The sequence below is a fragment of the Vigna unguiculata genome, chromosome 8, assembly GCF_004118075.2.
Source record: "Vigna unguiculata cultivar IT97K-499-35 chromosome 8, ASM411807v1, whole genome shotgun sequence".
Lineage (NCBI taxonomy): Eukaryota > Viridiplantae > Streptophyta > Magnoliopsida > Fabales > Fabaceae > Vigna > Vigna unguiculata.
The window spans coordinates 18,700,910-18,724,061 of record NC_040286.1 but is presented as its reverse complement, the minus strand read 5'-3'; the positions used below and the strand labels follow the sequence as shown (position 1 = coordinate 18,724,061).

General features: G+C 33.7%; 2 protein-coding genes across 2 annotated transcripts; one reads left to right on the top strand and one right to left on the bottom strand.

The window, feature by feature from the left end:
- Window positions 1-8,235: 8,235 nt before the first annotated feature.
- LOC114194007 lies at window positions 8,236-11,006 on the bottom strand. Its single transcript, XM_028084031.1, has 4 exons — window positions 10,465-11,006; window positions 9,120-9,657; window positions 8,779-9,037; window positions 8,236-8,707 (listed from the first exon to the last, which is right to left on the bottom strand). Exons 1-4 carry the CDS (start codon window positions 10,890-10,892, stop codon window positions 8,568-8,570), a joined length of 1,365 nt encoding a protein of 454 aa, XP_027939832.1. The 5' UTR covers window positions 10,893-11,006; the 3' UTR covers window positions 8,236-8,567.
- A 6,355-nt stretch (window positions 11,007-17,361) lies between these two features.
- On the top strand, window positions 17,362-21,357 carry LOC114194965 (pollen receptor-like kinase 5). Its single transcript, XM_028085366.1, has 3 exons — window positions 17,362-18,004; window positions 19,916-20,536; window positions 20,690-21,357. Exons 1-3 carry the CDS (start codon window positions 17,362-17,364, stop codon window positions 21,355-21,357), a joined length of 1,932 nt encoding a protein of 643 aa, XP_027941167.1.
- Window positions 21,358-23,152: the final 1,795 nt, after the last annotated feature.

Below are 23,152 nucleotides of genomic sequence, written 5' to 3'. Positions count from 1 at the left end.
CTCCTCATTCCATACTTTTAGTCCTGCTTCAACCTTTTTAATTTTTTCTTCATATCATTCCCCTTCACTCACTGTACAACTATTTCATTATCACTTAACAATTTTTGTAAACCTTATATTCGTTTGCCATGCATCTAAAGTTTTAAACGAATTAGGTCCCCGACCTATAGATGCTATTTTCAAAACCAAGGCAAAATTATCTCATACTATATATTCCAGCACATTGCTTACTATTTGGTTATATAGTTCGAACGACTCTTGGGACATTAGTATTCTATCTTGTTAGGTATTAAGCCAAATACATGAAGTGCTATTAAGTGTTAAATAAAATGTCTATTAAGTTTCTGTTGTAATTTCAGTTTTGAGTGTGCGACTATATATATGCACCTCATTCCTTTGTAAATTGTGACTGTGAAATACAATCAATTTTGTTCCTTTAGTTTAGTTTTCTCTACATCTCATTTCTAGCTAATAGTGGTATTAGAGCCAGGTTCCGATTGAACCTATGAGTAGTTATAAGGCCCAGTGCAATTCGTGTGAAAAGAGTGATTCTTCGATAGAGAAGAGTGGTTTTCTTACGTAATCAAGCAAATCCATAGAAGAACCTCAAGAAGGAGTGGTACTGTCAAGGGAATTTACAAAAGAATGGCTAGAATGGGCAATCTCATAAAGGGTGGTTTGCCAGTGTTTGACAACAACATGTTTGATCAATGGAAGATGAAAATGCTTACAATTTTTGAATATTAAGATGTTGCAAAAATCATCCAAGAAGGTGTAGGAGAGTTAGGCAGCAAGGCAACTGAGGAAGAAAAGAAGAATTTCAAGCAACAATAGAAGCTAGATATCAAGGCACAGTTCTTGTTGTATCAATGTGTAAGCCCCTATATCTTTAACAAGATTTGCAAGGCAACTACTGCCAAAGAAGTGTGGGAGATCTTGGAAAAGACTTATGGGGATGGAGACAAACACAAGAAAGTAAAGTTGCAAGCACTACGAAGGAGGTTCGAATTTCTGATGATGGAAGAGAATGAAACAATTGTAGAGTATCTTGATAAGATTCAAGTGTTGGTAAATGCTATGAAGACATGTAATGAGAATGTCTCTGATCAGCATGTGGTGCATAAGGTCTTGCAGTCTCTACCACCGAGGTTTGATCATCTACTGATAACCATAGAGGAGACCAAAGATCTTGAAACTTTGGAGATGGAGGAACTTAAGCACTCACTGGAAGTGCATGAATATAGGTTGAATGAAAGAAAGTGTATTCAAGAGCAAGCGTTGCAAATGAGATCTGCACTCAAAGGTAAGCCCAAAGGAGTGAAGAAAGGAGGTAAGAAACGGAAAGAGCAGATCCAAGAAACTGAGTCTGTAGAACCCGTAAAAGGGAAGAAGCAAAATGTAGATGGAGAAAAACTCTGGAAATTTGACAAAAAAAAAGTGAGATGTTGCAACTGTTGGAAATTGGGGCATTTTGCTCGTGAATGCAGAAATGGAAAAGGATCGAACAACAAGTTCACCAACGACGCGAATATTGCCCAAGATGAGTCAGATTCAAAAGTCGTTATTCTGATGGCACAAATTGACAAGGAGATCGCGGAAGACACGTCCTGGTGTGTTGATTCAGGATGTTCAACACACATGACGGGAAAAAAGGATAGGTTTGTAAGGATGAGCGAATCAACTCATGGTCAAATTCGGTTTGCAGACAACACCAGTTTGTCAATAGAAGGCATGGGGAGAGTGGTCTTTAGTTTTGACGATGGAAAGGAAGGTTTAACATCCCGACCGGATATTACGGATTTGAATAAAATAAAATAAAAAGAAATAATCATTAAGCATAATTTATTATATTGACTTTTCCCAAAAACGCGAGAAAATTAAAACTTCATTTCATCATGAAGTAGCTCAAAATCCATAATCTTAAAACTCAATTACAATATCAAAGTTTGAGGATATAAAAGATTACAATTCATTTAAAAACATAAAATTTAAAAGTTTGATAAAACTTTTCTCCCAAACTAGCCCCGCTCTGACTCTATGCCTCACCAGATCAACCTGCAACATCATCTACTCCCGTGTACCGCGTACACGATCATCGCCAAACACAAGCAGATAGGGTGAGCTTACAATTACATAAACATATATAAATCTATATACATGTATACATCATATATACCACAAACACACCAAAGGAATTCCATCATTTGATTCCATACCACATGGCCATCACCATGTTACCCGTGATCTACGTCTTCTGATGAGTACCTTGAGATGTCTTGCTGCCACACCTACCAGCCACAACTGGTAGAGCACATGCGGGAAACCATGCTACAGACCACATCCGTCCATAACGTCCTAAGACTACCAAACTCGTCAGCTTAATACTGAGAAGGGTAATCTAACTAGACTCATTCGTACGTGCCACAACACGCACACTCACATCAGCAACACTCGCAACCCGAGCCACAACTCAAGAGTTCCTCGTGTTCATCCGCCATCCCGAGCCACAACTCAAGAGATGTCATTACGAGCCACAACTCAAGGAATGCCACGTGCTTAATCCTTATCCTGAGCCACAACTCAGGGGATACGTTCCGAGCCACAACTCAAGGACCATTAGTAAGTCGATCTTCGAGATATTCCCAAAGCCTTGTAGAACACAAACATCCAAAGCAAGCAAAACATAAGCTTGGCCTCTGCATTATCGCTTAGCGCTGCTTTAGAGCCGCCAAGCGAAACATGCTTCCAGACTGCCTGGTGGGGGACACGTGCCCCTAGGCGCCAAGCGCCTCTGCACCCACTACCTCTGCAACTATCGCCTGGCAGAATGACCCTCATCGTCAGGCGCCACGTGTTCCAGTAGCCATTGTTAGTGCAGCTATCACCTGGCGATCAAACACCACCGCCAGGCGCTACACCAGTACTCGCGTAGTACTAGTTTTTAGTTCTAGTTCAGGCATAGTGACTCACACACCACCCACATTACTACTCATTCAGCGAATCATAACTTAGTCACTTACTGTATGAAATAGTCCTAGTGAGTATAATCCTTTTTCATGCACATTCCTTCCTTAAATATTACATTCATTTCTCATCTTCCATCATCCGTGAAATTCCTATTTAAAGGCCTCATTTCATTAAATTACCACCTCATATAAGGCTCATATACTAATTCACCAATGATTCATACTTCCAGACATGGTCCTAAGATTGCTTTCATCACAACGTATTATTCTCCAATATTTCACACACTCATTCATTCATACGCAAGATTAATTTGCCTAAGAGTTAAAAAATATAGCTGAATTACCCTACCTATACTTAACTTACATTAGCCCCTACACCTTCTTATAACTCAATCCCAATCTCAACTGCCCATCAATACACAAAAACATATAATCCCAACCCACTTCCTTTAATCACGCTTACCTTTCTAACCTCCAAAGTGTTCATAATAGCATATTTCTGTATTGTCTTTACGACCCTATTTCATTTCAGCTATCCAATGCAATTCGAACCCGCATCCCCAACACCCAAAACGCAAAACAATAACTGCGTTCTTTGTTGTCGAATGGCGGCAAGCTTCCTTCCGCCAAGCGGTGCATCAGTTATGGGAAAAATTCCAGAATTTCCAACACCTGTTAAGTCTCACTCATTTTCTCAATCCTTTATTTGGTCTATTTCCGCAATAATGTAGTTCACCTTGATCATAGTTGTATGATTACTTCACTCAACTAAATCCAGTAACACTTGATAGTGTAATTAAATTACAATCACTCCCAAACCATCAAAATCCCCAATTCCCAACCTTAATATGATTAGTTCATATTTTTTCCCAATTCATTTCCACTCACGGCGTAATTCAATAATTACAGACCTCTAATACTCAGACAACAAATTAAACTCCCTTATTCCTCTTCCATAATCCACCCAAAACCCAAAACAACCAAAATGAGCCAATTTTAGTTCACATCGCCTGGCGGTAGTTCATCACCGCCAGACAGTTCCAACAAAACCCAGAAAATTAGGTGGCAGGCATGCGTAGCCTGGCGGCTAGGGTCATGCCACCAGGCGGTTCCTCTACAGGAACCCAGAATCACGTAAACAAGGATGAGTCGTCTGGCGACAGTTCATCACCCATCAAGCGGTTTTTGGAAAAATTCCAAAAACTCGTAATTACACAGTTTGGACAAAGTACATGCAGATAAATAATACTTTTCATACAATTAAACAATATGAATTAAAATAATGGTTCCAGCTCCCCTAACCTGGATTCCTTGCTTTAAAATTAATATGTGTAGAGGTCTTCCTTTATCAACAATGGCAGCCCTTTCTCCTCTCATGAACCACACTCACTTTCTTCTCTAAATGTAGTGATATCTCTCAATTTCCTCTCCTCACCTTGCTCAACAATGACACACTTAGAAACCTTTCTTCTCACTCAAAATTGGTCTTTTAATGGTGTCTTAATTAGCAATGATGAAAGGAAAACGAAAATGACATTAAGCTAACTTAATTGCCTTTCAAGGTCCATTAGTGGCTGTTTTTCCAGCCCCTCTTGGCTGCCCATTGTCAGCTAGGGTTTCTCTGCCTTTTTACATTCATGCCAAAACTAATTTTAGCAAAAGGAAAGTTTAATTTGGATCTACCAAGACTCGAACCCATAACCATGCCAATGTCAAATCAATGCACTACCATTCAACCAATTCATGTTTCGTGATAATTCCTATAAATATAGGATTATATTACCACTCATCATGATCAAGCATATTAAAAGAATAATCAATTAAATAACACAAATGACATACACAAAACTCGAACCCAAGTCTTCTCAAGATAACCAAGTACTCTCAACCACTTGAACTAATACTTTTTGCACGTCACAATACTCAACATTTAATGTCATAAAGACTCCCACTACCCGCATTTATTAATTAATTATTTATTTAATTAATTAAATTTAGCGGGTCTTACAAAAGTCATGGTAGAAGATGTGTTGTATGTACCCAGCTTGAAGATAAATCTCTTGAGCTTGGGAAATCTATTGTAGAAATGGTTTCATATTACCATGAAGAACAATAGGTTAAGCATGTTTGATCACCAAGAGCACCTGGTGCTACAAGCTGATTTATCTTAAAATAGAACTTTTTGTGTTAGGATGAACTTCAGATATCTGTGTCTATTGAAAAAACAAAATATGGTTAAAGGGTTGCCAGAATTGGGGGTTCCTGAAGAGGTATGCAAGGAATGTGTAGAATGTAAACAAACAAAGAAATTTTTTTGTAAGATTGTTCCTCAAAGAGCGGCTGATAAGTTGGAGTTGGTCCATTCAGACATATGTGGACCCCTTCAAGTAGAAACTCTTAGAGGAAGCAAGTATATAATCACATTAATTGATGAGTTTTAACGCAAAATGTGGGTATATTTGTTGAAAAGAAAGAATGAAGCACTTCTGGTGTTCAAGAAATTCATGAAACTTGTAGAAAGACAAAGTGGAAAGAAGCTTAAGTTCTTAAGAACTGATGGGGGAGGAGAGTATTCCTTAGAGGATTTTAGAGAATACTGTGAAGAAGTTAGGATTGAACACGAAATTACTCCTCCATACACACCCCAACACAAGGGTGTGACTGAGAGAAGGAATAAAACTCTTGTGAATATGATTAGATGCATGTTAAAAATTAAAGGTTTGCCAAAAGAACCATGGGAAGAAGCAGCATTGACAGCAATCTATGTCCTTAACCGTTCACCTACAAAGAGGCTGAAAGGGATTACACCAGAGGAAGCTTAGGGTGGGGTAAAACCAAATGTTTCACTAAGAGTCTTGGGGTCTCTTTGTTTCAAGCACATACCTTACCAACACCGCAGCAAGCTGGATGATAAGGGATCACGTCTAATCCTTATTGGTTTCCACTCAACAGGAGGTTACAAGATGTTGGATCCTGAAACAAACCAAGTACATATTAGTAGAGATGTGGTGGTGGATGAAACCTCTATTTGGAATTGGAAACAAGAACACAGGAAGACAATTACTTAGCCTACACTTGTAATAGAGGAAAACAATATTGGGGTGGTGCTAGCAGATCAAGAGGTTCACATAAGGAGGTCATCGAGAACAATCCAGAAACCATCTCATCTAAGTGATTATGAGGTGATACATGATGTTGATATAACAACAGAAGGTAACTTGGTACATTTTGCACTAATTGCAGAATCTGAACCTGTGAGTTTTGTTGAGGCAGCAGCTATTAACAATTGGTGGGATGTTGTGAAGGAAGAAATAACATCAACTGAGAAGAACCAGACTTGGGAATTAGTTGATCTTCTGTATGGAAAGAAACCTATAGACTTGAAATGGGTTTATAAAGTGAAAGTGAATCCAAAAGGGGAGATAATGAGATACAAAGCTAGATTGGTGGTGAAAGGCTTTCTACAGAAACCATGGGTTGATTATGGAGAAATTTTCTCTCAAGTAGCAAAGATAGAAACTGTAAGAATAATAGTATCTTTGGCTGTGTTCTTCTAGTGGCCTATGCATTAGTTGGACGTTAAGGCAAACTTTTTAAAATGGGTTTTTGGAAGAAGATGTGTACGTAAGACAACCATTTGGTTTTGTTGTTAAAGGACAGGAGGAGAAAGTGTACAAGTTGAGAAAGGCCCTATACGGCTTGAAGCAAGCTCCAAGAGCTTGGAACCAGAGGATAGATCAGTTTCTTAGGTTGCTTGGTTTCGGTAGGTGTAGTTTAGAATATGGTGTGTACATACGAAGCCTTCCAGCTGACTTTGGCGTAAACAATAAGTTGATTGTATGTTTGTATGTCAACGATTTATTGGTTACTAGAGGCAACAACGAAGCAATCAACCAATTCAAACAGTAGATGAAAAGTGAGTTTGAAATGAGTGATCTAGGTGAGCTCAATTATTTCCTTAGTATTGAGTTTACTAAGACAAAGCATGGTGTTGTAATGCATCAAACCAAGTACACTGGAGACCTGCTGAAACGTTTTAAAATGGAGCATAGTAACCCTGTAGTCACACCTGTACAGGCTGGACTGAAATTGGAACCAGAATCTGATGATGAATTCGTTAACGCCACAAATTATAGGAGGATGGTTTGGAGTTTAAGGTATTTGTGCAATTCTAGACTAGATTTGAGTTTTAGTGTTGGTGTTATAAGTAGATACATGCAAGATCCAAAGGAATCACAAATGTATGTTGCCAAAAGGATTCTACAATACTTACAAGGGACAATGGGGTGCAGGATTCTGTTTCCAAACGGACAAACTAATTCAGAATTGGAATTAGTTGGATATTCTGATCAGATTGGTGTGGAGATAGGAGTGATAGGAAGAGTCCTACTGGGTATATCTTTTTCCTTGGAAGAGCTCCAATCTCATGGAACTCAACTAAGGAATTTGTGGTGGCTTTATCTTCATGTGAAGCTGAGTATATTGCAGCTTCAGGAGCAAGTTGTCAAACAGTCTGGCTGGAAATGGTGCTGAAAGAATTGAATGTGGAACTGTCAAGCAAAGCTAAGTTGCTTCTGGATAACAAGTTTGCAATTGATTTGGCAAAGCACCCAGCATCACATGGAAGTAACAAGCATATTAAGACACAATTTCACTATGTAGTGGAAAACTGAAAATTGAACACTGCACATCTGAATTGCAGTTGGCAGATTTGTTCACTAAAGCATTTAGAGCAGAAAGGTTTCGCTGGTTGAGAGATGTTGTTGGCATTGTTAATGTCAAAATCAATTTGACTTAAGGAAGAGTGTTAGGTATTAAGTTAAATACCTCACAGTGCTATTAGGTGTTAAATAAAACGTCTCTTAAGTTTATGTTGTAATTTCAGTTTTGAATGTGTGGCTATATATATATATATATATATATATATATATATATATATATATATATACCTCATTCCTTTGTAAAATGTGACTGTGAAATACAATTAGTTTTGTTCCTTCAGTTTAGTTTTTTCTGCATCTCGTTTCTACCTAACAACTTGCTTTTTGTTAAGTTGTTTGACCTACCATGTATACTTTCTTTCCGTTATTTTTTGTTTAAAATTAATTAGCAGCGGACAAATATATAGGTTTTGTCAACACGAATCTGACAATATCTCAAAACAAGAAATTGATTTTAATTGTATTAGGTAACCACTTAACTAAGATTAAAGATGATGTGTGATTAACATATAGGCCATAGAAAAAACATTCCAATAAAAGTAATATAAAAATGTGACCATTTTAATTTGCCATACATATATCTCCCCATCGATTGAGTACACAAAAAGGTAACCACTACTCGAACATCAAAGACAAAAACGACCATTGTTTGACGAACAAAAGCTAATAAGGATGCTACTAGACTACATGAGAGACGTTGGAGATAAGATAGTATTGTTGTGTTCACCCGATATTTGTAATAACAGCTACTATAGTGCAATTGAAGTAATTTGAAAATTAATAATTACAAAAAAAATGGAGCCAACTAGAAGAGATATCCTTATAATGTTCGTTGGTCCATGCAAAGGCTTCTTTTAGACTTGAATACTTGGTTACTTGGTTACTTGGCCAACACAACCACCTTACTCAGAATCCATAGCACTAGGGAAAACTCGAAGGCAAATAGAGTATGAAGCAATCCTCGATCAAGTGAATACCCATACACCGTTATTCCCCCGTGATTGTGCTGTAAATATGTTACTGTAAAAGTAGAACATCATAAAGAGATTAGTTTAAGCCTCATTTTCAATTAGAACATCATAAAAACTCACTTAAAGTTTGTCGGGTTTGGAAAGATGAAAGTTGTGGCGGGATGACTGATACGTGTATGTTGGAGGAATCATCAGAATCAGTGTCACTAGCGAGGCCCTCAGACACCTGAGATTTGCAATGCTCTGATTCAGCAGATGCAGTGGTGACGAGCATGTGCCATCTTGTGGCAATTGCGACTATTCCCTGTGCTCTGTGCGTGATTCTGGCTGCTCCCAAAATGCATAAGAAGAAGCCACTCAGTTGCACTGCCGAACAAATCTGCATGGAAAAATTGTGATTGAAAATTGTAATTGGGGTAGTTTGAAAAAGAAGCTAATTAATGAATAGTAGAGCTTATTACCAGAAGGTCACCAGAATTGAAGAAGGTCTTATCAGAGTTGGAAGCCAAAACGAGGAGCAGAGCACCGAGCTGACTAACAGTGATGGTAACGACACATCCAATTATGAAGAATCTATACCTATGACTCGTGACCCACAACTGTCTCCTGATCCTCACATGCTCTTTGAATATCACCCCTGCCTCTGACCCACACCCTTCAAACAGTTTGTGTACCCCTTCAAACCTAAGCTTCTGAAGCTCACATGTGAGTCTGAACAGCACACACACCAACAGGAACACCCCTGTTCTGTAAACCCAACACACCAACACCAACACAAACACGATTGAGTTCAGAGGAAACCCGGGTCTTGAGTCTGCTCCTGAGATCTTCACTGCTGAAAAGAATATAATCTTGTGGACAAGCTCCACCAAGAACGAGGGTAGGATTATGTATGTCAAGTATCTGAATGCCTTCTCAAGCTCTCGTGTGTACCCGCGTCGAACATAGTTTGTGTCTTCTTGCAAAGCGTCTAGGAACAGAAGCTGTCTAAGCCCATACCTGCATCACAAACATCCCTCAAATCATTTCTGTTCTTAACCTTCAATTTTGTTGATTCCATATAACTTATTACATACTTCTTTTTTATTTCTCTTCTTATCACATACATCCTACATAAATATACTCTCTCTATATTTATATATATTGAATGTTGATAAACTTTTTCTGTACAACAATAATAATTTTTCTAGGATTGAAGTATGCTTAAAATGATTTTCTAATAAATAAACTGTGCTAATTACTTTCTTGTAACCTTGATTTCAAGTGCTTTTATATTGCAAGATGTATTTCAACTTTTGTTTTCTTACATTGAATCAATTGACTTAGATTTGAAAATCTTTCCAAATGTTAACGGACAGGATTCTAGTTCCTGAGGTTTAATGGTATTACTTATATTGGAATTATAATAGTATATACCTTTTAAGAAATTATTAAATAGCCTAGTATTGCATGCTTTTCATTAATTTATATATGCATGTAGTTAAGTGTTATTCATTTCATCTTATAAAATTAAAAAGCAATAAAATAAAAACATAATAACTGTTATCTCCTTACTATAATTATTGTAGTTTTAATTATATGGAGACAATTTCTCCTTTTTCCTAGAAGTTCTTACAAAGAAAAATTAGATACGGTGATAAAGTAGATGAAAAGAAGAAGTCGAAGTTGATTAGAAAGAAAGAAATATGAGGAAAAACAAGTTCAAAAGATGTTTAACCAATAATATAACTAACAATGTATAAAGCTATTTATGCAAAAATATCACATATACGCGTAGGATGAGGTGAGGTGTTTGTTTTAGTATACCTTCTGAAGAAACTGGAGATTGTAAAGAAGGAAATAATGGCGAGGCCAGATTCTGGTAGTTGAACAAGCTTGTTGAAAGAGAAGGGGTCATCTTCTGGTGCGGAAGTAGGGATTTCAACGAAGATAGACGTGAGAAGAGGAACAAGGATGGTGAAGAAGATGAAAGTCACGTAGGATATGAGTTTTCCAATGCATGAAGAGTGGTCAAGGGCACACCACTTGAGGCTGATGCGAAAGTTTCGCAGTTCATCGAAGATCATGGACTTTGATCTCGCATATGATGGCTGTAGGAGCAAGGGAACACTGCTGTTTATGGGTTGGAGCTGGTGGGGTTGCTGTTCTTCATTTGGGTTGTTTTCAGCAAAAGACACTCTTCTGTTTGAGGGTTCAATGTCAATGCTTGTGTTGTTGGGTTTGGAGGGATTCATCGTTTATTGAGAATGTTAAGAACAGAGACAGTCTTTTTTAGTGAAGAAATATTGTGGAGTTGTAAGAAGCAAGAATGCAATGATTGTGTTTATTTCTACTCTGATGTTGTTGGGATTAACTACTGAAGCATCACGATTAATTAAGATATGATGTATAGTTATAGCATACTGGAACAACTTTTTTACTTAAAAATTAATGTATTAGAGTTATCTAGAACTTAAATATTGTCTTTTTTATATCATGAACTCCTCACCATTTTTTGTTGTTGGAAGCAAAGGATGTGTATAAATCGTCATTTTATCTTCGCTTTAGTGTGGAACTTTATGGAAGTTCAGTAACATTTACGGTGGACACAAGAAAAGGTAGAAAGCAGAAACCTTGCTTAATCTCGTGAGTTTTCTCTTTTTGCCTTGGGCTGGAGGTTACAGTTTGAAGCCAGGAATAAAGGGTATGGGAGGAGAACCACACTGGACAGAGAAAAAGGTTCATGTTGTCGATTTCATTTGCATGCCATTGTCAATTTCTTCTGTCATTGCTGTTGTGAAATGGAACTCTATTGGTTTTGTGTTTCTTTTCAATGAAAAAGATCTTCATGTGCTAAGAAAGAAAAAGAAACTCTCATAAAAATAACAATCTCTTCCTTTAAACAAGTGTCACGCATATATCCATTAAAATAACATGTATTATTTTATTAACATGGATGACCAACTAATATTATAACCGCAAAATTATATTGTGCATCCCAAGTGCTTACTCTTCTTTAGTACTAGACTTAGACCCGTGCAAAACACACGGGTTCCTTTTTATTTTTTTTTAAGTTAAATAAAAAAGTTAATATTATTATTAGGGTTAAATATGTTTTTGGTCCCTAAGTTTCAGCGAAATTTGGAATTAGTCCCTCATCAAAACTTTTGACCAATTTAGTCATTCATCTTTCAAAATGCATGAATCTAGTCCTTTTAACCAAATTTTGTTAAGTTTATCTGACGTTTCAAGCGCATTTCATGATAGTATTTAAATTATTTACACTGTTTGACACATTTTTGCTTCAATGTTAACTTAAATACTATCATGAAATGTGCTTGAAACGTCAGATAAACTTAACAAAAATTGGTTAAAAGGACTAAATTCACTCATTTTGAAAGATAAAGGACTAAATTGGTATAAAGTTTTGATGAGGGACTAATTCCAAAATTCACTAAAACTTGAGGGACCAAAAACATATTTAACCCTTATTATTATTATAATTATTATATTTAAATAAATATTTTTTATACAATTCTATTGTTGGAGTGCTATACTTTATTTATATATATATATATATATATATATATATATATATATAATATTTAAATAATAAATTAGATAATATAATAAATATAAAATAATTAAGTTTTATTTAAAAATAATAATTAAAAACAATTATCAATAATATTGTTATCACTCGTTACCAATACAATTATTTTAATATTGATTTTTTTAAAGTGATGAACCGATAATATCAAACTAATAATAATAATGAATTATTAATAATATTATTAATATTACTAATAATAATACTATTAATATTACTAATAATTGTAACACCCCATTTAATTAATAAGGTTAATTAAAGGAATGTCACGTAGGACAGTATTAAGGTTCTGGAGTATAGACATTATTCTTTATAATTTGCCAAGAGGAATTCGAATAGGAAAAAGGCACACCACGATGCTAATAACATAGTATAAAGATAACTCAATGGTAATCAGAAATAAAGCCCAAAGACAAAAAAATACATGGGTCATAGCCCCCTAAGGAAAATCCCAAACAAACGGAAATCTAGTCCAAGCAGACTATGCAGCGGAACCTCCATCACCCTGATGACCACAGGAAGTTCTCACATCTACTCACATCTACTCACATCAACAAGTTGATGATCATCGCAAAAAGAGAAAATCACACAATAGAACATACACAAATAAGAGGGTAAGCTATAGTAGAAAACAATTTTTCATACAGTTATATACAGTAGCGGACCTACGAAGGGACTAAGGGGGGCCATCGTCCCCCAATTTTTTTATATTTATATTTATTAATATATAATTTTAAATATATTTTTCAAAAAAATTAATATTTGTAATATATTTTATATATTTAATATTTTAATAAATTTATATACATCTATATTTATAAATAAGTAAGAGTGTTTTTGTTGTTCACATTTATTTTTTAATTTTATATTTTAAATATTTTTTAAATAAAAATAATTATTTTATTAATATTATCTTTTAAATGATTATTTATGTAATTTAAATATTTTTTTATTTGATTATTTTTTTAAATTTAATCATTATAAATAAAAATTAATTATAGTAAAATTATAAAAATGATTTATATTTAATTTTATAATTATAATAATAACAATAATTATAATTTTTTTATTTTTATATTATGATGAAAAAAGTGAAATACAATGTTTTTACTAATTTATATAAAATCTTTGAGATTATTTTTTTGGTTTTTATTTTCTTTCAAAAATATCAAGTTGGTCCTCCAGTTTTTTATATTTTTTTGTCTCAATTTAGTTTCAATTTTTAAAAACATGATGCAAATTTTTCATTTTCGTTAAATTTCTTAAATCAGATTTTTCATTAAAATTGAAGTTGAAAATAAGAATAATTATTTGATTTGTTGGTGTAATTGACATAATCTTAATATCAATTTTTTATGAAAGATCTTTCTTCCGCTTTAGAAAATTCAACGAAAAAAAAAACTAAAGTCAAATTGAACGAAAAGATAGACCAAAAGAGTAATTCAACCAAAATTTTGGCACCCCCAAATTTTTGGCTGAAGATCCGCCACTGGTTATATACAATTTCACAATTCAAGATGCATATGCCAACCAATCATGTTATGACTTTTCAAACAATACACTAAGACTCAGACACGACTCATCCGGATACATATAATTTAGTTGAATTCAACGGATGCTTGCACTTGTGGTGGATTTATCTGCTCATCCCCGAGCTGAGTGTTACAAGTGTTACAATGTCTCAATCTCTCACACACAAGGTTAGCCTTTAATGAGTTTCAGGCCTCCTACTACTCTCACCACAAGAGTCAGTCCACTCTATGTGAGACTAATTGACTCCTTAGAGCGTCAGGATGCAACCTTACCTTGAATCCTTACCAAATTATATAAATGGGGCACTACCATGAACTCCCACTAACAGGGGTCATAGAATTACGTCCCGACCACTGAAGCACGACCATGAGGTCTCACCTAAAGGCCTATAGAATTACGCACTGACCATAGACCAATCATACTCAATCAATCAAGTAATATTTATCATGCACATAATCTCATGCCAACCTTTATAACCCATCCTCATTTATATCCAATGTTGAATCCATACCAACTCAACCTTCCAAATCATGAACATAGAATTGTATTTCATATCAATACCATGCCACTTTGCCAACCAACCATCCCATATAAAATCACATGTTAAGATCATACCAAATTTATCATTTCCAACCCATGAGCCATATCATTCATGCATAATCATTTTCCTCATGCTTTTAAAAGTAATTGAATCAATCCACAAGTTAAAGTAAGGAATTAAAATTCTACAGCAATTCTTGCTTAAGCTAGACTGATCTCGCTTAAGCTAGAAATTCTCGCTTAAGCTAGATTGATCTCGCTTAAGGTAGAAATTCTCGCTTAAGCTAGACCGATCTCGCTTAAGCTAAAATCCCTTGCTTAAGCTAAACTGACAGATTTTCACTGGTTTCAACATGTAAAAACACAAAATCCCAAATAGCAAAAATTTAAGAAAACACAAGCACGTTGTATAAAACGTTGGCATCATATTTCATGCTTTAAAAGAGTAAACAAATCAATCATGGGAGATACAAGCATTTAACAACTGTCAATCTCGCTCAAGCGAAAAGCTTTCGCTTAAGCGAGATTGAAAACAGAAAGTACTTCGAGTTCTCGCTCAAGCTATCCCATCTCGCTCAAGAGAGAGGCCTTCGCTCAGGCGAGCACTTGAAACCAAAGGGGCGAGTTACTGCCATTCTCGCTTAGGCGAGAGCTTCTCGTTTGGGCGAGAAACAGCTTGCTTAGGCGAGCATACAGATCTCACCTGCTCTCACGCATGCAAAGCCAAAAAAAAAATCATCCAGAAACAGTACACAGATTATTTTCACACCATCAAAAGCATATCAAATCATCAAGAGCACCCAACAGAACCAAAACAAGCACATTATTTATAAAAGCATGAAAAATCCCAGCTTCCCTCAGCTAGACAGATGCTAGTGGAAAGCACATGCACCTACGGCAACGAACCCAACAGCTCTAGGAGCATACTCAAGAGTTGAGAACAGTTGCACAGAATGAAAACGAGATTACTACGGTGAACCCTAACAGGAACCACGAAAACAAACTGGAGAAGAAAAAGCATGAGCAGAAGAACAACTTACGTGGAGCAGAGATTGAGGTTGAGCTGGCTTGAATCTGAATGAGCTTCGAACCCTAGCAGAGCACTGTTTGAGGGGAAAAGAGAAGAGGAGATTTTGGGATGATTTTGCAAAGTGGGCAAAACATGAGAGGGTTAGGCTGGTTTAGAGGTTTTGGGATACCCTATGGGCTAGCCTTAGGCCCAACTGACTAAGAGAGGTCCTTAAATTTTAAGACAGAATTAAAGTGGGTCTTACATATAATAATAATAATACTATTAAGATTAATAATAATATCAATATTACTCAAATTTTATATTTTAAATTTGTTTTCTAAATTCATAGAATTCGAAAGATAATATTTTCTTGTGATCTTTAATACTTGATTTTCTATTTTTATGGTATACTCATTTTATTTTATATATATATATATATATATATATATATATATATAAAATGTTGTTTAAAACTTAACTTTATAAAATAAAATCTTAAATATTTTATAATAAAAAATAAAAAGTATATAATTATTTTCATACAATAATTTTAGAAATTAATCATAAAATAATTAAATTTTATTTGAATATTTTATAACTAAGTTAGATATTTTATATATAAAAAAATATTTTGACTTTTTCACTTAAAAATTATCCGGTAAAATACTGATTGTAAAATAAATTTAAATTTTCTTATTTTATTATATGTAAAAAAATTAATATTTTTATTTTGTATAATATATATATATATATATATATATATATAATTTGGTAAATTTAAACAATTTCATAAATTTATGTATTCATTCTAAAATATCATTGAAAAAATTAGATAAATTAGGTCATAGGAATTAAAATTACTATAATAGAAATATAAAATATATGTCAATATCATTTTAAATCATTTCTTCATTACATTAATGAAATAGAAAATACTTTATACATAAGATTTATGTATGTTTCATTCTTGTATTATTTAGATTTATAGATATTTCATTCTTATTTTATTTTATTAAAACCTAATAATTTTAATTATATAATAGAATTCATATTTGTACATTATATTGCAATAAACCTATATTTTTTTAATTTTTAGTTTTTAATTTATATTGAAAGGATTTTAGTTTTATATATTCAAAGTATTAATAAACATTGTCAATGGGATTCGATGTTAAAGTTTATAATTAAAATTTAACTTGAATAATGAGTAAAATATATTTATTTTTGTTTATATTAAGTTTAAAAGTAATATTTTACAATTAATGTTTTCAAATTTTTATCTAAATATTATTTCACAAACTATTTCTTAAAATTTATAATTAAACTTATAGAATAGGAGATGAATCCTATTTTTTTTTTACTGAATATCAAATCAACTTTTCAGGACAAATATTAAAAGTAACATTAATATTAATGTCAAGATTTATTAGTGAAAAAGGTTGAAAATACATAAATTCTTAAACTCATATGGCACTCAGAACTAATAATATAATGTGAATATATATTTTTTAAATAATTTAATAATATTGTTTTTAATTTTTTGAATTAATTACTTACTAATTTTTTATTAAAATTAAATTAAAAATAATCTTATAATTCATTATCTTAAGTAATTAATATGAAATTTTTTTTTTCTGTAATATCAATCAGCTTTACAAATTCTGAGCCTAAACATAATATATCAATCAACTTTACAAATTAAGTAAAGCCAATGCAGTAAAAGACATCTTGTTCCTCAATAACAAGAGAAAACAGCTTTCAACTAACCCCCATAATATAATATACGCTAATAAATCAAAGAACCATCGAAAACAAGGTCCAAATCCAAATCATTACTCGTATATGGCCGGCCTAATGATTATTCTTTGCATGTAGGACTTTGTCAATGCCACCCATCAGACATTGAATCTTAATATGCGCATTTTTCTCTCAAATTCTGAGTACTCTCTTGTTATTTGTCTCATTTTCCCTCTATTTCCTTTCTGTTCAACCAATAACCCTTTTTGCTTCTTGTATGATCAGCTAAACTATGGCTCATAAAAGACCGTATCATTGCCTTGTTATGCTCTTTGTGTTGGGAATTTGTTTTGAGGCATCGCTGGGAGACACAGATGCTCAAATTTTGATGAGGTTCAAAGGTTCCTTGTGGAATGGCCAAGCCTTAAACAACTGGGGGAGCGAGTCTAGTTTATGTAGCTGGACTGGGTTGTTGTGCCGCGAAAACCAAACATTTTATGGGTTGAGACTAGAGCATATGGAACTGGGTGGGAAGATTGATATAGAAACTTTGGTTGAATTGCCAAATTTGGTAAGCTTTAGTGTCATTAACAACACATTTGAGGGTCCGATGCCGGAGTTCAAAAAACTTGTGAGGTTAAGGGCATTGTTTCTGTCCAATAACAAGTTTTCCGGTGATATTCCCGATGATGCTTTTGAAGGCATGAGAAGACTGAAGAGAGTATTCTTGGCACAGAATGGCTTCACCGGTCCTATTCCAAAGTCACTTGCTAACTTGCCAAGACTCTGGGATTTGGACTTACGCGGGAATGGTTTTGGAGGAAACATACCAGAATTTCAACAGCAGGATTTCAGAGTATTTAATTTGTCATATAACCAATTGGAGGGTCAGATACCAGAAAGCTTAAGCAACAAGTATCCAAGTTCATTTGCTGGTAAATTAATATATTTCTGGTTTTTCATCAACTGGCACAGTTTTTAGTTCGTTTGTTGTTTCTCATTACAGATTTAATTTATTTTATTTGTTTTGAAAATCTATGCTTACTGATATTTTATTTCAACCTTACTTCTTGGCGAAACTAAAACCGTTTATTTTGATTCGTGGCACAACTTGCTACCTATATCATACATAAAATTCTATAATACATTTGAAACTCTGTCATCATTAACCTGAATTTAAATTACTTACGCAGATTTATTGTGTTGTTTAATATTGTGGAATAAATGTGGTTAAAATTACGGTGAGGGAATCCTAAATAATTTATATATGAAAATATTTCATTAACAATAGATTTATCGATATTATAATGACCAATTTAGATATCCATTTACAAAATAAAAAATTATTGATTACTAAAATAGTTACTAATATGAATAAAAAAATATAATTGTTTTTAAATTTAGCTATCAAAGAAAATTGATCTTTAAACATTAGTTATTAAGATTTTTTCTACTAAGGAAATTGATATCTAAAGTAGTCTTTAATTAATTAGTAATCAATTTAGCAACCAATTTAGCAACTAATTATAATTTTGTATTCATACTTACCAAAGGAATTGATTTCTAAATTATTTTCTATTTAATTAGTGACCAATTTAGCGTTTATTTATAATTTTTTATTCATAATAGTAACAATTATAGTAGTCAATAAGTTTTTATTTTATAAATTAGTATTTACATTTGTCATTATAGTGACTAACAATTTTTCATCACTAAATTAATTGTTAATAAAACATTTCTTTATAATATATATATATATATATATATATATATATATATATATATATATATATATTACATTCTAGTTATTAGTATATCTTTATTCACAAATAAGAGTAAACTTTTATTCAATATGATATTTTTCATTGTTTGTCACTCATGGCCGTAGATTCTCCTATCATCCAACACACACAACCATTGCCATTTGATCATCGACGGTTATGAAAAAAAAAAGAGTTAAGATTTGAATCTTTGTTTTTCTTACTAAAAGGTGGTATAAAACATGTTTATGAAAATTTATGTGATTTAAATTCACACTGCGGACCGTTTGGAATTGTAGATAACTCCCAAAACAAGTGCTGTGGTCTGCAATTGATAATCCTTCAAAGGATTCCACGCATGAAACTTTATAGACTCAACTTCATGGTAGAAAAGTTACTAGAACTGAATTCAGTTAAATGTTGAAATTATAATATATGGTATGCTTACAAATCTAGTTAAGATAAATCTAGTTAAGATAAATTTTGATAACATCTTGGTAAGTGAGTTTATACCTAATTAGTTAAATTGAGTTTTTTTTACTGGTTGAGAATTCAAGTGTAAGTTTAAGTTTTATATTGAGTAAAAATAGAAAGTTGAATATCATATAACGATCGAGATCCATTAATTTATTGTCTAAAGGTTTTATGTTCGAAATGGTGTTAATTTCTTTATGTGTATTTTAGACTCATGTCATTAGTGTTGTCTTTCTTTGGTAATCTTTATTCGAAAGATTTATCATTAGAGTCGAAGGTTGATCTTGGTGGTCACTTTAGACAACTCTATGTCTTGAAAGTCTTCTCGATGGGAAAGTCATGTAAGTGTGTCTCATTTGTGAACGGTAAGTTAAACACCATATATAAAGATAAAGACCTATTGACTAAAGAGTTTTGATTAGGTATTGTTATCTTTATATGAGTTGGATTCATGTATTATTGGTGTTGAATAAATCTCCTTGAAAAAACCCATCACTCATATTATACTTTATTGATCTCAACAAAGTTTATACTGAATACCAACGACTACTTAATCTGTCTTCTTATTTTTGACTTTACATATATATATTTACATGTTTTTGTGCAACACAGGCAACGAAGGCTTGTGTGGAAAACCTTTAAGTTCCTGCAATGGCAACGAATCTAGATCATTGAAACCAAACCTTGCTTCTCCTCACAGCAAGGGAAAGAAGCATGGAGTCCTTATAATTGCCATTATAGTCGTCACAGTTGTAGCTTTTTCTTCAGTAGTTGCACTTCTATTTATCCACAAACACCGGAGAAAAAGGTCTAAACCCGGAATATTACCCAAGCGGGGTACTTCCCATAAAAGTGTAGGCTTCAAGGAGTCACAATATTCCGTTGATCTGACCGGTGATTTGAAGGGTGGAGATGGCGAATTGAACTTTGTTAGGGAAGACAAAGGAGGATTTGATTTGCAAGAGCTGCTTAGAGCCTCAGCAGTGGTTCTTGGTAGTGGGAGTTTCGGGTCCACTTACAAGGCTATGATTTTGAGTGGACCAACAGTGGTTGTGAAGAGGTTCAGGCACATGAACAATGTTGGGAAACAGGAGTTCAGTGAATACATGCAAAGGCTTGGAACTTTAACACACCCTAATCTTCTTCCTCTTGCAGCATTCTACTCCAGAAAAGAAGATAAGTTCTTAGTTTATGACTTCGCTGAAAATGGCAGCTTGGCCAGTCATCTACATGGTATATATTTATTTTAAACTACATTATTTTATAGTGTTAACATATATGCTTTATGCAGTTAAGATTTTAGGGTAGCTCATAGCAGAAATTTTCTACAGCTTTAGATTTAAAGAAAACTTACCATGAATACCATTTTTGTGCATTGAGTTACAGGTAGAGATGGCTTTGTTCTAAATTGGTCCACACGTTTAAAAATCATAAAAGGGGTGGCTAGGGGCTTAGCCTACCTATATGAAAACTTTCCAGGAAAAACCCTACCTCACGGTCATCTAAAATCCTCTAATGTGGTGTTGGATAATTCATTTGAGCCACAGTTAACTGAGTATGGCCTTGTGGAGGTGATGAATAAGAGCCATGCTCAGAAGTTCATGGCAGCGTACAAGGCCCCAGAGATGAACGAATTTGGTAGGCCAAATGTGAAAAGCGATGTGTGGTGTCTGGGGATCCTGATTCTGGAGGTGCTGACAGGGAAGTTCCCAGCAAATTATCTGAGACATGGGAAGGGTGGGAATAACTCTGACTTGGCAACATGGGTGGATTCAGTTGTGAGGGAAGAGTGGACTGGTGAGGTGTTTGATAAGGACATGTTGGGGACAAAGAATGGGGAGGGTGAGATGTTGAAGTTGTTGAGGATTGGGATGTTTTGTTGCAAATGGAATGTGGAGAATAGGTGGGATTGGAATGAGGCACTGGCCAAGATTGAAGAGGTGAAGGAGAAGGATGGTGAGGATGATTATTCTTGTTATTATGTCAGTGAAGGGGATTTGAATTCAAAGACTATGACTGAAGATGACTTCTCTTTCTCTGTCACTAATGGATGAGTTTCACCTTATATTTTCAACACTGAAGTTAAGCTTGTGGTAACTTTACACTTGCGTTTGAGATGCTAATTACAATCATTGAGGCCTTGAAATTGCTTTTGTATTTGCACAAAAATGTCAATTACATTTTATAGTTATTGTAACTATTAATATTTTCTTCATTTATAATTTTCTACATATTTGTATTTGGTTTTAAACTTTGTGTCAATTTCATGAATATAAGATTTATATGTTCATTTATTATGTGAGCTAGGAGAATATTGTAATTCAACAACTTCTATTAGTTGTTAGATATGTCGTTTTGTTAGAGAAGTAATTAGTTTTTATTACAAGTTACTATATATTGTAAACAATTGTTTACCATAGGTACGCTAAAGGAAGAGGTGAGAAGTCAAATTTTCTTGCTTGAAAATGCCAAATACAAAAAGATATTTATAGTGTAAGAAGTAAATGAAGTTTTAGTCAAGAATGAAGGGTTTGAATTGGCCCTTTTAAAAGAATTAGATTCAATTTTCTATTTGTGAAAATCTTTTGTTTGAATTTGATTGACAAAGTTTTTAACAATCTACCATTTCTAAATCACAAATTTTAACTAATTAAACACAAAGTCAACAAATTAAAAATACTAATAGTGAGTATTCAAAGAAATCCGCACAATTCAATTGATTGAAAAATAGGATAAAAAGATTGAATTACTGATAGTAATATGTAGAAAATTCAATTAACACAAGATTTCGAATTTGATCAATTTATCAGTCAAGATCACTTTCAATTAACCGCAAAAGCAATGTTTTATCAACAGATTATACAAACATGTAGAAATTACAAAGAAAGATTGATTAAGTTGATTTTCATGATGATTTTACCAAATAACAAATTAATATTAAAAAGTTAATCCCATGTAAGTAAATTTTTATATTGGTTCACTTGTAACTGAGTTACATCTAGTTAGTCAAGGCAACCTGAGCATGACTTTCCACTATTTCAAAAGTTTTACAAAATCCATAGAAAATTACACTTTTGAAAATAAAAACAACACACCAAGGCTCTTGAATCCCACAATAACCTCACAAAGAACAACAAGAGCCTTTTCTTGCAGATCTGGAATCCCACTAAGAACACCACAAAAGCTTAAGATTGTGTCGGCCAAAAACGGACACCACCAGCTCAAAACCCATGATAAAAGGAAGATTGCATCGTCCAATGACGGTAAGCTTGTTTGTGTCGGCTAAAAGGGGTCGAACGTTTGCAGCTTACTTATGGTTGACTTAACCGACGAAAGGGGATAAAAATTATCATAATAGTTTCCTATGCGTGGGCCAAGCCCACGAAAGACTCATGAGGTTTGTGTAGGCTAAGCCGATGAAAAGGCATAAAAATATAATACTAATTGCGTATGTGTGGACCAAGCCAACGAAAGATTCAAATAATAAAATATTTAAATCGAGAATTTAATGCATTTGAGTGGGATTTGCATGGTTTAAGCCGACAGAAACTATTAAAACTTAATCATTAGCGTCCACCTTGCATGGGTTTGGCCCACACAAATGCCTACGAATTTTGGCATGAAACATTTGTTTCTAGACACATTTCAAAACATGCATCTAATCTCATAACTTACATCCAAACACATTTCAAGCAATCTAGTAATCCAGAATATCATTTCATTCACTTAGAATTGAAATTACAAACACAAAATTAAGTACATTTTGACTTTTATTAGATCAAATTACAATAGTCACATAAAATCCATAAGTCTAAGATCCAAATAAGACAAGTCCAGTGGTATTGGCAT

What these genes read in the sequence shown, in the direction of transcription:
- LOC114194007 (XM_028084031.1), bottom strand. Translation starts at nt 10,892, where the DNA reads ATGAATCCCTCCAAACCCAACAACACAAGCATTGACATTGAACCCTCA. An exon ending in ATCTCCAGTTTCTTCAGAAG is followed by an intron (nt 9,658 to 10,464) that starts GTATACTAAAAC and finishes TTTGTGATGCAG; the next exon opens with GTATGGGCTTAGACAGCTTC. An exon ending in CCAAACCCGACAAACTTTAA is followed by an intron (nt 8,708 to 8,778) that starts GTGAGTTTTTAT and finishes CTACTTTTACAG; the next exon opens with TAACATATTTACAGCACAAT.
- LOC114194965 (XM_028085366.1), top strand. Translation starts at nt 17,362, where the DNA reads ATGGCTCATAAAAGACCGTATCATTGCCTTGTTATGCTCTTTGTGTTG. An exon ending in GTATCCAAGTTCATTTGCTG is followed by an intron (nt 18,005 to 19,915) that starts GTAAATTAATAT and finishes TGTGCAACACAG; the next exon opens with GCAACGAAGGCTTGTGTGGA. An exon ending in CTTGGCCAGTCATCTACATG is followed by an intron (nt 20,537 to 20,689) that starts GTATATATTTAT and finishes ATTGAGTTACAG; the next exon opens with GTAGAGATGGCTTTGTTCTA.